The sequence below is a fragment of the Varanus komodoensis genome, unplaced genomic scaffold, assembly GCF_004798865.1.
Source record: "Varanus komodoensis strain SLA01 unplaced genomic scaffold, ASM479886v1 scaffold6_1, whole genome shotgun sequence".
Lineage (NCBI taxonomy): Eukaryota > Metazoa > Chordata > Lepidosauria > Squamata > Varanidae > Varanus > Varanus komodoensis.
Window position 1 is genome coordinate 6,229,555 of NW_025336345.1, and position 11,187 is coordinate 6,240,741.

At 52.8% G+C, this 11,187-nt stretch overlaps 1 protein-coding gene across 7 annotated transcripts in view; it reads left to right on the forward strand.

Moving 5' to 3' along the window:
• Positions 1-11,049, forward strand: part of DBN1 (drebrin 1) — a 37,902-nt gene extending 26,853 nt beyond the window's left edge. For 3 of the 7 annotated variants that reach the window (XM_044450996.1, XM_044451000.1, XM_044451001.1), the window contains exons 8-15: positions 1,766-1,829; positions 2,079-2,138; positions 2,658-2,769; positions 6,217-6,357; positions 7,954-8,088; positions 8,264-9,012; positions 9,758-9,860; positions 10,045-11,049. In XM_044450996.1, coding sequence (XP_044306931.1) covers positions 1,766-1,829; positions 2,079-2,138; positions 2,658-2,769; positions 6,217-6,357; positions 7,954-8,088; positions 8,264-9,012; positions 9,758-9,860; positions 10,045-10,115 — 1,435 coding nt within the window. In that variant the 3' untranslated portion in view covers positions 10,116-11,049. The remainder of the gene's footprint in view (positions 1-1,765; positions 1,830-2,078; positions 2,139-2,657; positions 2,770-6,216; positions 6,358-7,953; positions 8,089-8,263; positions 9,013-9,757; positions 9,861-10,044) is intronic. The other 4 variants (XM_044450997.1, XM_044450999.1, XM_044450998.1 and 1 more) reach the window with 4 other exon arrangements.
• The last annotated feature ends 138 nt before the right edge of the window (positions 11,050-11,187 follow it).

The window sequence follows — 11,187 nt, forward strand, 5'->3', positions numbered from 1 at the left end:
TTCTTCCAAGGAGGTCATCCATGGTGAGGTAGGCTAGGCAGGCTGAGAGAGACTGCCCTACGGTAACCAAGCGAGGCTCTTGGCCGAGTAGAGATCTGAAGCTCGCAATCCAAGTGCCATGCTCAGCTTAGCAGGCCCTATCAGCACTGTTTGCTATGCCAGCCTGAGCATCCTAGAACACTATCCAGAATTCTCTGCAGCATACAGAGGGTTTGTGGCAAGTGTGAAGGGGCACCGTAGCAGTCAGACTGACATGGAAAGGGCTTCCTCTCTGAAGCTAAGAAGCCTGAAATCAGGATAATACACCACATTGGCCTTCTACTGACCGATTTTCTCTTCTTTGTTTCGGAGGTTTGGAGTGGTTTATACAAATGGCTTGTGCAATTCTTTTGTTTACTATGCTTTTTTGCTAACAGGTGAGTTGGTTTCTTTGGTCAAGGTAGCACCTGTTGGTGGGTGTCCTGACAGAATAGGCTAGAAAAAGGCTGACAAGGATGTCTTTGCCATCTCTTCCATATTTATCTGGGGACGGGGAGAATGATCTGCCAATGGCCACAGAAAATTCCATTTTGAATCCCAGTTGTACAATTAACAGTCTATCTTTTGTGGTGTCCTGGAATTTCAAGGACTTTGGCCATGCTGCTCCATAACAGTTCAAACATTAGTATGGCTGAATTCCTAGGCAAGCTTACCAGAGAGGGAATAAGTCCCACTAAATTCAGTGGAGCTCCAAAGAAGGTCTTTTTTAATGTAGTGGGGTAGAATTTGAGCATAAAAGTAGACTGAACCCAGCCTGGATGGAATATATATGTGCATATGTTGCTCATTTTCTTCAGGTTTATGGCAGGTAGTTGAAAAGAATAAATATTTTATCATTTTTCTGTGCAACAATGAATCCTGCTTACACTTGTCAAATGACAGAGTTATAAATTAGAAAACCTGAAGAACCAAACATACTTAGTTTGCAACCAACAAGGTAAGAAGTATAATAGTTGGACTTGGAAAGCCTAACCCATAGGAAAGGGAGATCAGATGTAACAAAGATTTTTAAATGAGAGCACATACTGGAGGCCATTCAAATACAATTCTCTTGACAAGCATACAGAAATGTTGGGGATTTCAGTTCTTCCTGCTGGGTAGAGTAGAGTGGGAATCTTCTTTAGTTTGTATCTGCTCCATATTAAAAATAGGTCCGAAGAAGTTTTACAGTAGGGTTGGAAGGGTTTTAGAGGGAACCAGTGGAAATGAGTGCAGGAATTAAGAGCAAAAGGAAAAATGGAATATGTGCTTTTAGACCTGATAAGAGAGGCAGTGTTGCAGAGTGGTTAGAGTGCCAGCTTGGCACTGGGGAGATCCAGGCTCTATTCCCTGCTCAGACAGTGAAGTGGACTGTGTAACTCTGGTCCAGTCACTGCCTCTCATCTAACCTACCTGGGAGTTGCTGTGATGATAAAAGGGAGAGGGGAGGACCATGGAAGTTACCTCTGGTCCTAGGTGGGAAAAGGGTGGGATGGAGATGTATCGATAATCATAGTATTAATAAGAAATGGAACCTGAGAGAGGATATAGTAGCAACTTTCAGAGGTGCATAAATTGGGAATAACGGAGCCAGATTTTGGAGTGTTCTCTGTGGGTCCAGAATGGCTACAAATACTAAATTGAGGGAGAGGGGAATATTCAGCTAAATTCTAGGAAGCCAAGCTAGGGCGTCTGCTCCAGCATCCTGAGCTCTGTGCTCAAGCATTCTCTGTTCTCTTCCTGCCAGGCGGAAGCAGCAGAGCTTGGAAGCAGAGGAAGCCAAGCAGCGGTTGAAGGAGCAGTCCATCTTTGTAAGTGATGCTTCGAGAGCTGGGGAGGCTGCCCAGTTTGCTACTGGCTCCTCCAGGTGTTGGCAGAGGTAGGAATTCAGCACCAAGGCTGGCTGGTGTCCCGGGGGACTGACTCGGCGAGCAGGCGATGAGGCGTTGCTGCCCAGGAGCTCTTCCTCACTCCAGCTTTGTAGTAGGTCAGGGAAAGCAAACTAGGGCCTTCCGGTGTGGTTGAGGTGCCCTGGGGCTGACGCTGACCTCTCTCCCCAGGGGGAGCAGGAGGACGAGGAGGACAGGCAGCAGCCCAAAAAGCCTGAGTCAGAGGTGGAGGTGAGTGCGGCCCCGGGGCACAGCATGCGTTGTGAGGCAGCCGGCCGCCGCGCACCCGCCGGGCCGCTGCTGCATGTGGGCCGCCAGGCTGTGTGCCGAGGAGCAGTGTGGGGGGCTCAGCGGGGAGTGTTGTCTCGGGGCGTGTGAAGCTGGAGTGTGTTGGTGGCGACTAGCAAAGTCTGTGCTTAAGCAGGGCGGGGGTCAGTATTACCGGGTGGGGGGAGCGAGGCAGGCCTCCGGTTGCGTTTGTCTCTCTGCCTTTGTCACGCCGTCCTCGTGTCCCCAGCCGAGCTGAGTGGGCATCGCTGTCCTGTGTCCTCGTCTGCTGTGGCTTCTGCAGGGTGGGGCACGGGGGGCACCGGATGCGCGTGGTGCGCATCACATGCTGTCGGTCTCGCTTGGCAGCTGCATGGGGGGGTGAGCACTGGGGGGCGGGGGCAGCGGGAGGGGGTCCGCGTGCATCAAAGGACCAGCTGTGCTGACCCTCTGCGCTTGCCTCTCCCCCTCACGTCCCGGCAGGAGGCAGCCGCCATCATTGCTCAGCGCCCGGAGAACCCCCGCGAATTCTTCAGGCAGCAAGAGCGAGTGGCGTCAGCCAGTTCAGAGGCACCCTCACCCTTCAACAGAACAGGTAGGGAGCGCCCGGCACCTCGTGTCAGGGGAGGAGCGGGAGGTGTGCTTGTTCCATCTGGAGCAGGGAAAGTGGGAGACATTTGGGGGAGCGATGGAACAGCTGAAGTGGTGTTTTGAGAGGGAAAGTGGGCAGCCTTGCAAACCTGGGCTGTAGTGAGAGCTGCAGGCAGCATCGGATTGGTACAAATGCGACCCAAAAACTGGCAGAGGTAGAATGGGACAGAGAAAACAGGAAAACAGGGCGGGTGTTGCTGTGTCACTTTGCAAAGCAAATCTTCAGCCTCTGGCAGATGCATAACGAATGAAAGGAGGCATCCTTTTGTGATGTAAAACCACACTCTTTGGACTCAGTCACAGGATGTGGCCGTGGGATGTGTGCTTTGATTATGGAAATCTCTGCAAGGGACCAGAATATATCCAAAATGGTAGCAGATCCACTTTCAAGGTTAAATTAAGTTATTGAACCAGTTCATACATTGTTTAGGTTGCCATAGATTATGGAACCCATGATGAGTCATGGCACCTAGGATGCCAGTTTGCCAGCTCTGGATTGTTGTGTTGTGCAAACTCAGTGAGCACGAGTTATGTAGGGTTAAGCAGCTCTCACATCACCCATGGTTTATTCTAGCATTGTATGAGGGTTATTTTTCCTTCATATAACCTGTGCTTGCTGACTTTACATGATAGGACAACCCTGAGTTGGAGATGGCTATGCAAAATGGCAACTGCAGGCATCTCTACAGCCTCACGACGGGTTCGCTAATCCACAGTGGGCTGTCGTGTCATGTGGATGGGCCCACTCTCTAAAAAGTGGGTTTCAGTCAGACATCCTACTATTCTCCTGAATCAATTTTCCTTTTTTGTTTACTTTTTTCAGTGTTTTGGAACATTAGGTATTGCTACTCTTACAGTAGGGTTGGATAGTAAGGATCAAAATTAATAAAGCTTGATTTTAAAGATGGGATCTTTAGGAGGGAGAAGAATTCTCTGCTCTCAGGCTAACAGACTAAGAGATTTTCCACAGGAGGCATTTATGCCACACATTTATCTTTCCATTCTTGTATATGAATTCTTTAGAGAATGCTGTGACCTCCAGTTTTATTTATTTATCTATTTAGGATATTTTTATTCCGTCCTATACAAGCGGTTGTCTCAGGACAGCTTACAATAAAATATAAATAAACAATACAACAAGTTTTGCTTTTATGCTTCAAGAGCACTTTCAGGGATATTTGTTAGAGTGGGGAAAATGGAGTAGGCATTAGAGCAGGCGTTTGATTGTGAAACTGAAGAAAACACTGTTTGTGGGTGTGCCTTGTTCCAGTATACTTCAGTGCCACCTAGAGGTTATTTATTGGAAAAGCATGAAAGTTAATGCTTCCATGTTAATGGGTTGGACTTCTGTACTGCAAGAAAACTTAAAGTTGGTGCAGCAGATTGATAGATTAACAGTCTCATGAAGAAAAGCTCCAAAAGACATGGCACAAAAGGAAAAGGGACTGGGCAGAAAGACCCCCCCCCCCAAACACAGGCACTGGCTCTTACAACAACCTTCTTGAGCTGGTGGATCTTACAGGTTTAGTCTGAAAGCAAACGAGAGTGCTAGCATGTTGGTGCTGGTTTAGGAAAAGTCCCCATCTGAGCGATAACTGTGTAGGGATGCTTGGATCCCAGAGGTTGATCCTGCAGATGACTGGCTTCCCAGATGGAACATTTCTGTGCGGTGGCCATGCAGCAAGTGGCCATCTATTTTCGTGCTCTGTTACATCTCAGCCTGTAGGTAGGTTTCTTAGCATGGAAGCAGGGATGTTGATAATGATGATGGTGATGGAAGAGGACAGTCTTGGAGCAGAAGTGACCAAATAGCAATCTGCTTCGTGCTGTGTGGGGATAAGATGGCTGGGGTCGAGTGGGTGACCTTGATGTTCGTGTGGGTGTGAGTGGAGGAGTGTTGTGTGTGAGGGAATGATCCGGCTCTCGTCACCACTGCTTCGTTAACAAGCTCCAGTGGCTTGGTCACCCTCGTGCACATGCCGGCTGGATTTCGCTGCTTGTTGCAGAACCCAGTGGCCTGTCTTATTTGAGGGGGCAACAGCCCTGGAATAGCCCACATCTGCTGTTGGGTTATTGGGGAGTTGCTGCTCCCCATAAAACAAACCACACTGTCTGAGTTTCAGACAACACGGGAGCTGCATCAGTGAGAGCGATTTGGGAAATCCAGCTGGCGTGCCACCGTGGCTTGCTTTACCCTCTGTGACCGTGTGCCTTGGGCCAATGTGTGTCTGTATAGTCAGGCAGTGGGAGCAACCTAGGGCGAGCTGTCCGGAAATACTGCTTAGCTCTGAATGATGTCAAGCGGGTCTGTGGCTCTGGGCATCTCTGTATGAGAGGAATAGCAAGAGAAAGGCAGGGGTCACAGCAGGCAAGATTCCACCGCAGCCCAAGTCCAGAGAAAAAATCTAGCTGTGCCGTAGGACTCAGTGTGTGTCCTCGAGAGCCAGTGTGGTGTCGTGGTTAAGAGCACAGGGCTGGGACTCAGGTGATCTGGGTTCTAGTTTCCTCTCGATCATGGAACCAACTGGATGACTTGGGACCGGTCTCAGTCCAATTTTCTCAGTCCAATCTACCTCACAGGGTTGTTGTTTGGGCGTAAGATTGAGAGCAGGAGGAGAGGGATGTAAGCCACATTGCGTTTTTAAACAGTAAAAAGTGGGATATAAATTAATAAATAAATAATAGGGCTCATTTGCTGCGCATGGGGTCAGGCAAGAGAGAAGACCTGGAGTACAGATACAGCCCATTAGGCCTGGGTGGGTGTGGAGCCAAGAAGTGACTCCTGCAACAAGAGAGAGTTAGGCGGCTTAGGCAGCCGCAGGTGCTGCGCTGGCATTCATACGAGGCCACTTGTTTACACCAGTGCTGGGATGTGTTCTCGCTCCATCCTCGGGCTGTTCACTGCAGCATCCTCTTCCATCCCTGCCTGGGATAAGCCAAAGGTTTACATGCTGGAGCCATGTGCATTTTGTCTTCGGGTGGGGTGGCTGCGTTTGGAAGGGCAGGAGGTCCGTTGTAGAAAGACGGGCACGAGCTTGTTCCCCTGCACCGGCTCTGCCTCCCGGCGTCCTCTTCCCCTTCGCTATCTTGCACTCCCTGTCCTTCCCGATGCCGCCCGAGCCCTTCACACTGCTGCACCCTGACTCTCCACCTTGCCAGGCCCTGCCTTTGCTTCCCCTGCGCTGCCCGGCGGGGCCCTGCTCCTGCCACTGCTTACTCGGCCACCTGCCTTGCATCCTGCACAGACTTCCCCTGCCTCCCCCGCCCCTGAATTGGGTACCGATTGCCCAGTGGCATGAGAGGGGGGGTGATGGAGTGGGCAGCTGGAGGGGAGACTGACCATTCTCTTCTGCTTTCTCTGTCTCCGTCCGTCTGTCTGTCTTTCTCTCAGCAGGTCGTCTGCACTGTCCTTTCATAAAGACACCTGACAGTGGGCCGCCTTCCTCCTCCTCTTCCTCCTCCTCCCCTCCACGGACTCCCTTTCCCTATATCACTTGCCACCGCACACCAAACCTCTCCTCCTTCTTCCCATGTAGGTAGCCAGGCCCAAGCCGGGCTTTGGGGAGTTGGCTGGGGAGGCAGCTGCTTAGGGGGCATTGCCTCAGCCCCTTGCCTTTCATTTGGCCCCCACGTCCCATCCAGTCTCACTCTGCAGGCACTTCTGAAAGGAGGATCTCAAGCCAGTGACTGGGTTCAGATAGCACAATAACCTACACGTGATTTGTCAGGGTGCCTGGGTTCAGATAACCCATCTTTCAGTGACAGACCACACTCAATCCATGCTCAACCCTTGCATGTGGATTATCATGCTGTCTGAAGCCAGTCAGTGACTGTTCACAAGACAGGCCCCCAGACTGCACCTGAAAAGAGCCCCAGACTGCACCTCAGCAGCTCCTTTGTGTGTGCTGCCAGGTGGACTGGCTCTCACGTATATATAATCACATGTGTATAATTAGAACATTTATTCCTCATCAACCCACCCCATCCCCAGTCCCATTCAACAAGAAATCTGGGCAGGTGGGCTTCTACAGGAACTTCTCTCCATGAGCTGCTGGACCCCAAATCCATGCATTGGTTCAACAGGCCAGTGTATTGATGCTATTCTGGGGTAGAGCCTTCAGGATAAGGCATGTTTTAGCTGGTTAGGTGTGTTGACGGGAGGAAAGCGGGCCTGGGAGCCTCAGTCTTTGCAAACAAACAATGAGCTGCATAGCCGTATCCAGGTTGCTTGGAGCCGGTCACGTGTCCAGCAGTTATCAGAGTGGGAGGGGATGCCTCCACTGGACTGTGTGGGCTTGGGTGGGGCATGCGATGGAAATACTGGGCAGTCTGGGCATGTGGTGGGCTATGTGCGCCTGGACAGAGATCACCCGGAAAGTGTGTCCCTCTGTCCTGACGTTTGCTGTAGGCTGCACTTCCATGGATCGCAAAAGGAACATGCGTGGACATATCCTACTGTTTGAAGGAGGGGTGCAAAGCCTCTTGCACCTGTAGGGCTGAATTCCACTCCAGAGATGCTCTTGAGGGTCATATTCCAGGGGGGCTGAAGGCAAAAGGGAGGGGCCCTTTTTTTAGTTTAAAGCTCCTCCTGCCAGTAGCTACACCTTGGGAGGTGTTTTTAAATAGGACGAGGGAAGCCAGAAAACCCCCAAACAATAGGCAGTCAGGGGGAAAGGGGCAGGGGCAGAGCCAGAGGAAGCGCTGGATTGAGCCCGCAGGCCTAAAGCGCATCAGCCCAGTTTCAAGCACGATTCTGTCCATGGCAGAATGACAGCGCTGGGGGATTTCCCTTCTTTTTTCTTGTGGTTCCTGGGACCCCGTGCAGCATCAGGGCTGTTTCTGCCCACCCCAGCAGAAGAATCGGAGAGCTCACAGATTTGTTCCCTGCATGCTTTTGGGGAAGGCAGAGGTACCTTAGTGATGCACCCTACTGTGGGATGCAGGCTAGAGTGGGGCTGGTGTAAGGGCAGCAACTTCTTTGATGGTCAGCTAGGCGGGGCGATGGGTGCGAAGCCTTTGCGATCCCACAAGGCTGCCGTGTCTTTCATGCGTCCAGTTGGCGGGCCGCGTGGCTCTGTGGGTGGTGGCACCTGGGCTTGTCTTGAGTGCCCATGTGGCTCATTCACAGGCAGCCAGACGGAAACACACAGAAAGGTCTCGGCCTCTGCCAGTAGCCCCTGCGATTCCAGTACAGCCTCAACGCCTGTGGGGGAGCAGATTGAGCGTGCCCTGGATGAGGTAACGCAGCAGGGTGCACTCAAAGGTAGGTGCTGCTCCCCTCCCCCTCCCTCCCCGAACCCTGTGTCCTCCGCTTGGCTCAGCCGGGCGCTCAAAATGCTGCCGAGGTCTTCCCTGCAGCCTTCTGGTGCCTCGATTTGTGGATCCCCTTGCCGGTGTCCGCCCACCGAACACCTCCTCTTGCTTCCTCCCTGCTCCAGACTCCTCCAGCCCAAGCAGTGAGGAGACGGCGGGGGCTTCTGCTGTGATTTGGGCTCCCCCCAGCGCAGAGCAGCCTGTGGAGAAGACGGAAGAGCCGCCCGGGGCACCAGCCTGGCAGGGAGCCGGCTGGACAGAGCCGCAGCTCAGCGGGACTGGCCCCACTGAAGACCTGGTGTTCGCAGAGCCCAAGGAGGAGGAGCCCCTCTTCCCAGAAGCTCCTCCTCCCAAAGAAGAGCCTCTGTTCCCAGCAGCCCCACTGGCTGCCCAAAGCGAAGGTGCCCTGGACCTGGGGGAAGCCTTTGGCTTTTCCCAGCCACCTGCTCCGCCATCAGAGAACATCCTCGACTTGTGGCAGAATGACAGCACGGCAGTGGAACCCACCCTCCCTGACGCCTGGGAGCTTCAGCAAGGGGGTGGGCCCCCCACCCCTGCCCCGTGGGACCTTCACGATGGGCCTCCGGTGCCTGCCCCGATGCTGGTTGAGGTCGATGTCCCTCCCGGGGCACCAGAGCCCCTCTCCTCTGCAGGCCTTCCTGAAGACAACCTGCTGAACTTCAATGACCTCCCGGAGCCCCCAGCCACCTTCTGTGATGCTGAGCAGGACGAAGAGCCGGCCAGCATCATTGCAGTCGAGGGGCTGCATCAGATGACCCTCAGCTATCAGCATGCCCTGCAGGAGGCCTCTGGGGTGCACCAGGAGCCCCAGCTGCTCACCAATGGGGAGACTGCCCAGAAGGAAAGCACGCAGGTGGGAAACGTTGCCCTGGCCAGCAGCTTTTTAGAGTAGTATCGCAGAAGAGTAGAGTTGGAAGGGGCCTGTAAGGCCATCGAGCGCAACCCCTGCTCAGTGTAGGACTCCAAATTACAGCACCCCTAAGATATCCAGAGCTCGCTTCCCTACCTGCAAAAAGCAGACATAGGCTGGGCTTGCCCTGTGACTGAGCCCTGCCTTGCCAGTGCACCTCTGGAGCAGGAACAGCTGCTTTCCTGCAACCATAAATAAATAAAATGTATTTATTTTGCAGGAAAAAAAGCAAATCTATGCATGTGAATTTATTCCACAATCTGTATCTTCAGCCAACCGAAAATGCATCCTTTCAAGAATGTGGCTAAGTCACCCACCCTTCAGTGCATTTTTACCATCCTTTTGAATAGGCCGTGTACAGGGCCCTGCATTAAACAGAGTCAATCGTTTGGCCTATCTAGCCCAGTGGTGTTGTCTCGACTGGCAGCAGCTCCCCTGGAGACACTGGGAATCAAACCCAGGCCCTTCTGCATCCCAAGCATGTGCTGCACTAATGTGCCACAGCCTCTCCCATATGATGGTGGCAGGGCAGCGCCCACCTTCCAGGTTTCAGTGCATGCCCTCTGCAGTCTCCACCACAGTTATGAATGACTGGGAGTACAAAGTCTGTGGCAGGTGTTATGCTGAATTTGTGAATGGAGCGGTAAAGGGTGCGGCCATCTTCCAGCAGCTTGGCTTTCTCTTCCAGACCAGTGAGGGTTATTTCAGCCAATCGCAAGACGAAGACTTCAACCAACCCGAGGAACCATCTGCTAAAGCTCCTCCTCCAGTGTTCTACAATAAGCCCCCAGGTGAGGGGGGGGGGTCGGGTTGGCAGGGTGGCCGGAAAGGAGCTGCCCTTGCCGTCAAAGTGGCCTGCTTGGCTCCACTGTTCTGGGAGCCGCCTGTGAGCGGACACAGCTGCTTCCAGGGGGCTGGCCCAGGCAGTTGGCCCCTGCCCCTGGCTCAGGCTGATGTGTTTGGTTTCACCTGCAGAGATCGATATCACCTGTTGGGATGCTGACCCTGTGCCAGAAGAGGAGGAGAGCTTTGGGGGCAGTGTTTAAGGCCGGCTCCCTAGTCCAGCCCTTGGTATCCTGCACCCAGCAAGCCCAGCGTGTGTAAGCCTGGAGCCACCGCAGTGAGGGCCTGGTGCCTCTTTGCTCCGTATTGTAGCCCTGCGGTCCAAGGCCTCAGGTTGTGCCCCAGCCAGATAGGATATACTCCATGGTACTCCGGGGTAACTTTTTCCAAGCGCGCGCTCTTCTCTCTTTCTCTTTCTCTCTCTCTCTCTCTTTTTCTAATGTTGTCAAATAGGAAATGTGTAAATCTGCCTGGTCCCCTCTTTGTTGGTAGCTTCCCTACAGATCCCATTCCTGTTGCCTCTTCCCACTGGGTTTTTTCTGATCCCCTCCCCCAATGCCTTTTATGCCATCTGGGTTGATCTCCTGCGTGTGCTGCTCTTGGGGGGTGGATGGGGAGGGGCGTTTCCTCCCCTCAGACGCTACCCAGAGCTTTTGAGTATTTTGCACGAATTTAAAATAAAATATGGCAATAAAATGGCCCCGTGCGGGCAAGGCTCTGGTTCCCTGTCCCCCACCTCCGGCACTTGGTCCCCAACACACCTGGCCCCCCGGGAAGCGACAAGCACCCTGTGCAGCTCTGGTCTCCAGCAGGAGTTCGCAGCAAGGAACCTTTTCCCCACCACCGTTCAGCTCCATGGCCCTGTGTTTGAGAGCGAGCCCATTCCGGACGCTTCTCCTGAGGCGCTACTGGCCTGGAGAGCCTGGGACACGGGGAGACTCTGGCTGGGCTCTCCTCTCTCTTTCCCCGCCCTTCTTTCCTCTTCCATTCCATGCTTGGTTTCCTTTCTCTCACGTACAGTAATTGGGTTTTTTTTTTTTTTTTTTTGGAAAGCACAAATTCTGTAACAGCAATGTGCTTATGTATGTTAATAAATAAATTGATTCCAAGCAGGGCAGCTGGCTTTGCAGCACAGGGTGCCGTTTCGATTTTATTTAAAGGGGAGATTAAAGGAACACAAAGTCACTAGGTGTGTGAGGTGGATTCCACAGAAAACCCCTGGTGTCAAGTTCTGCCCGCCTCGTTTTGATTTCTTTTAGTGATTCCCTTTGGTGT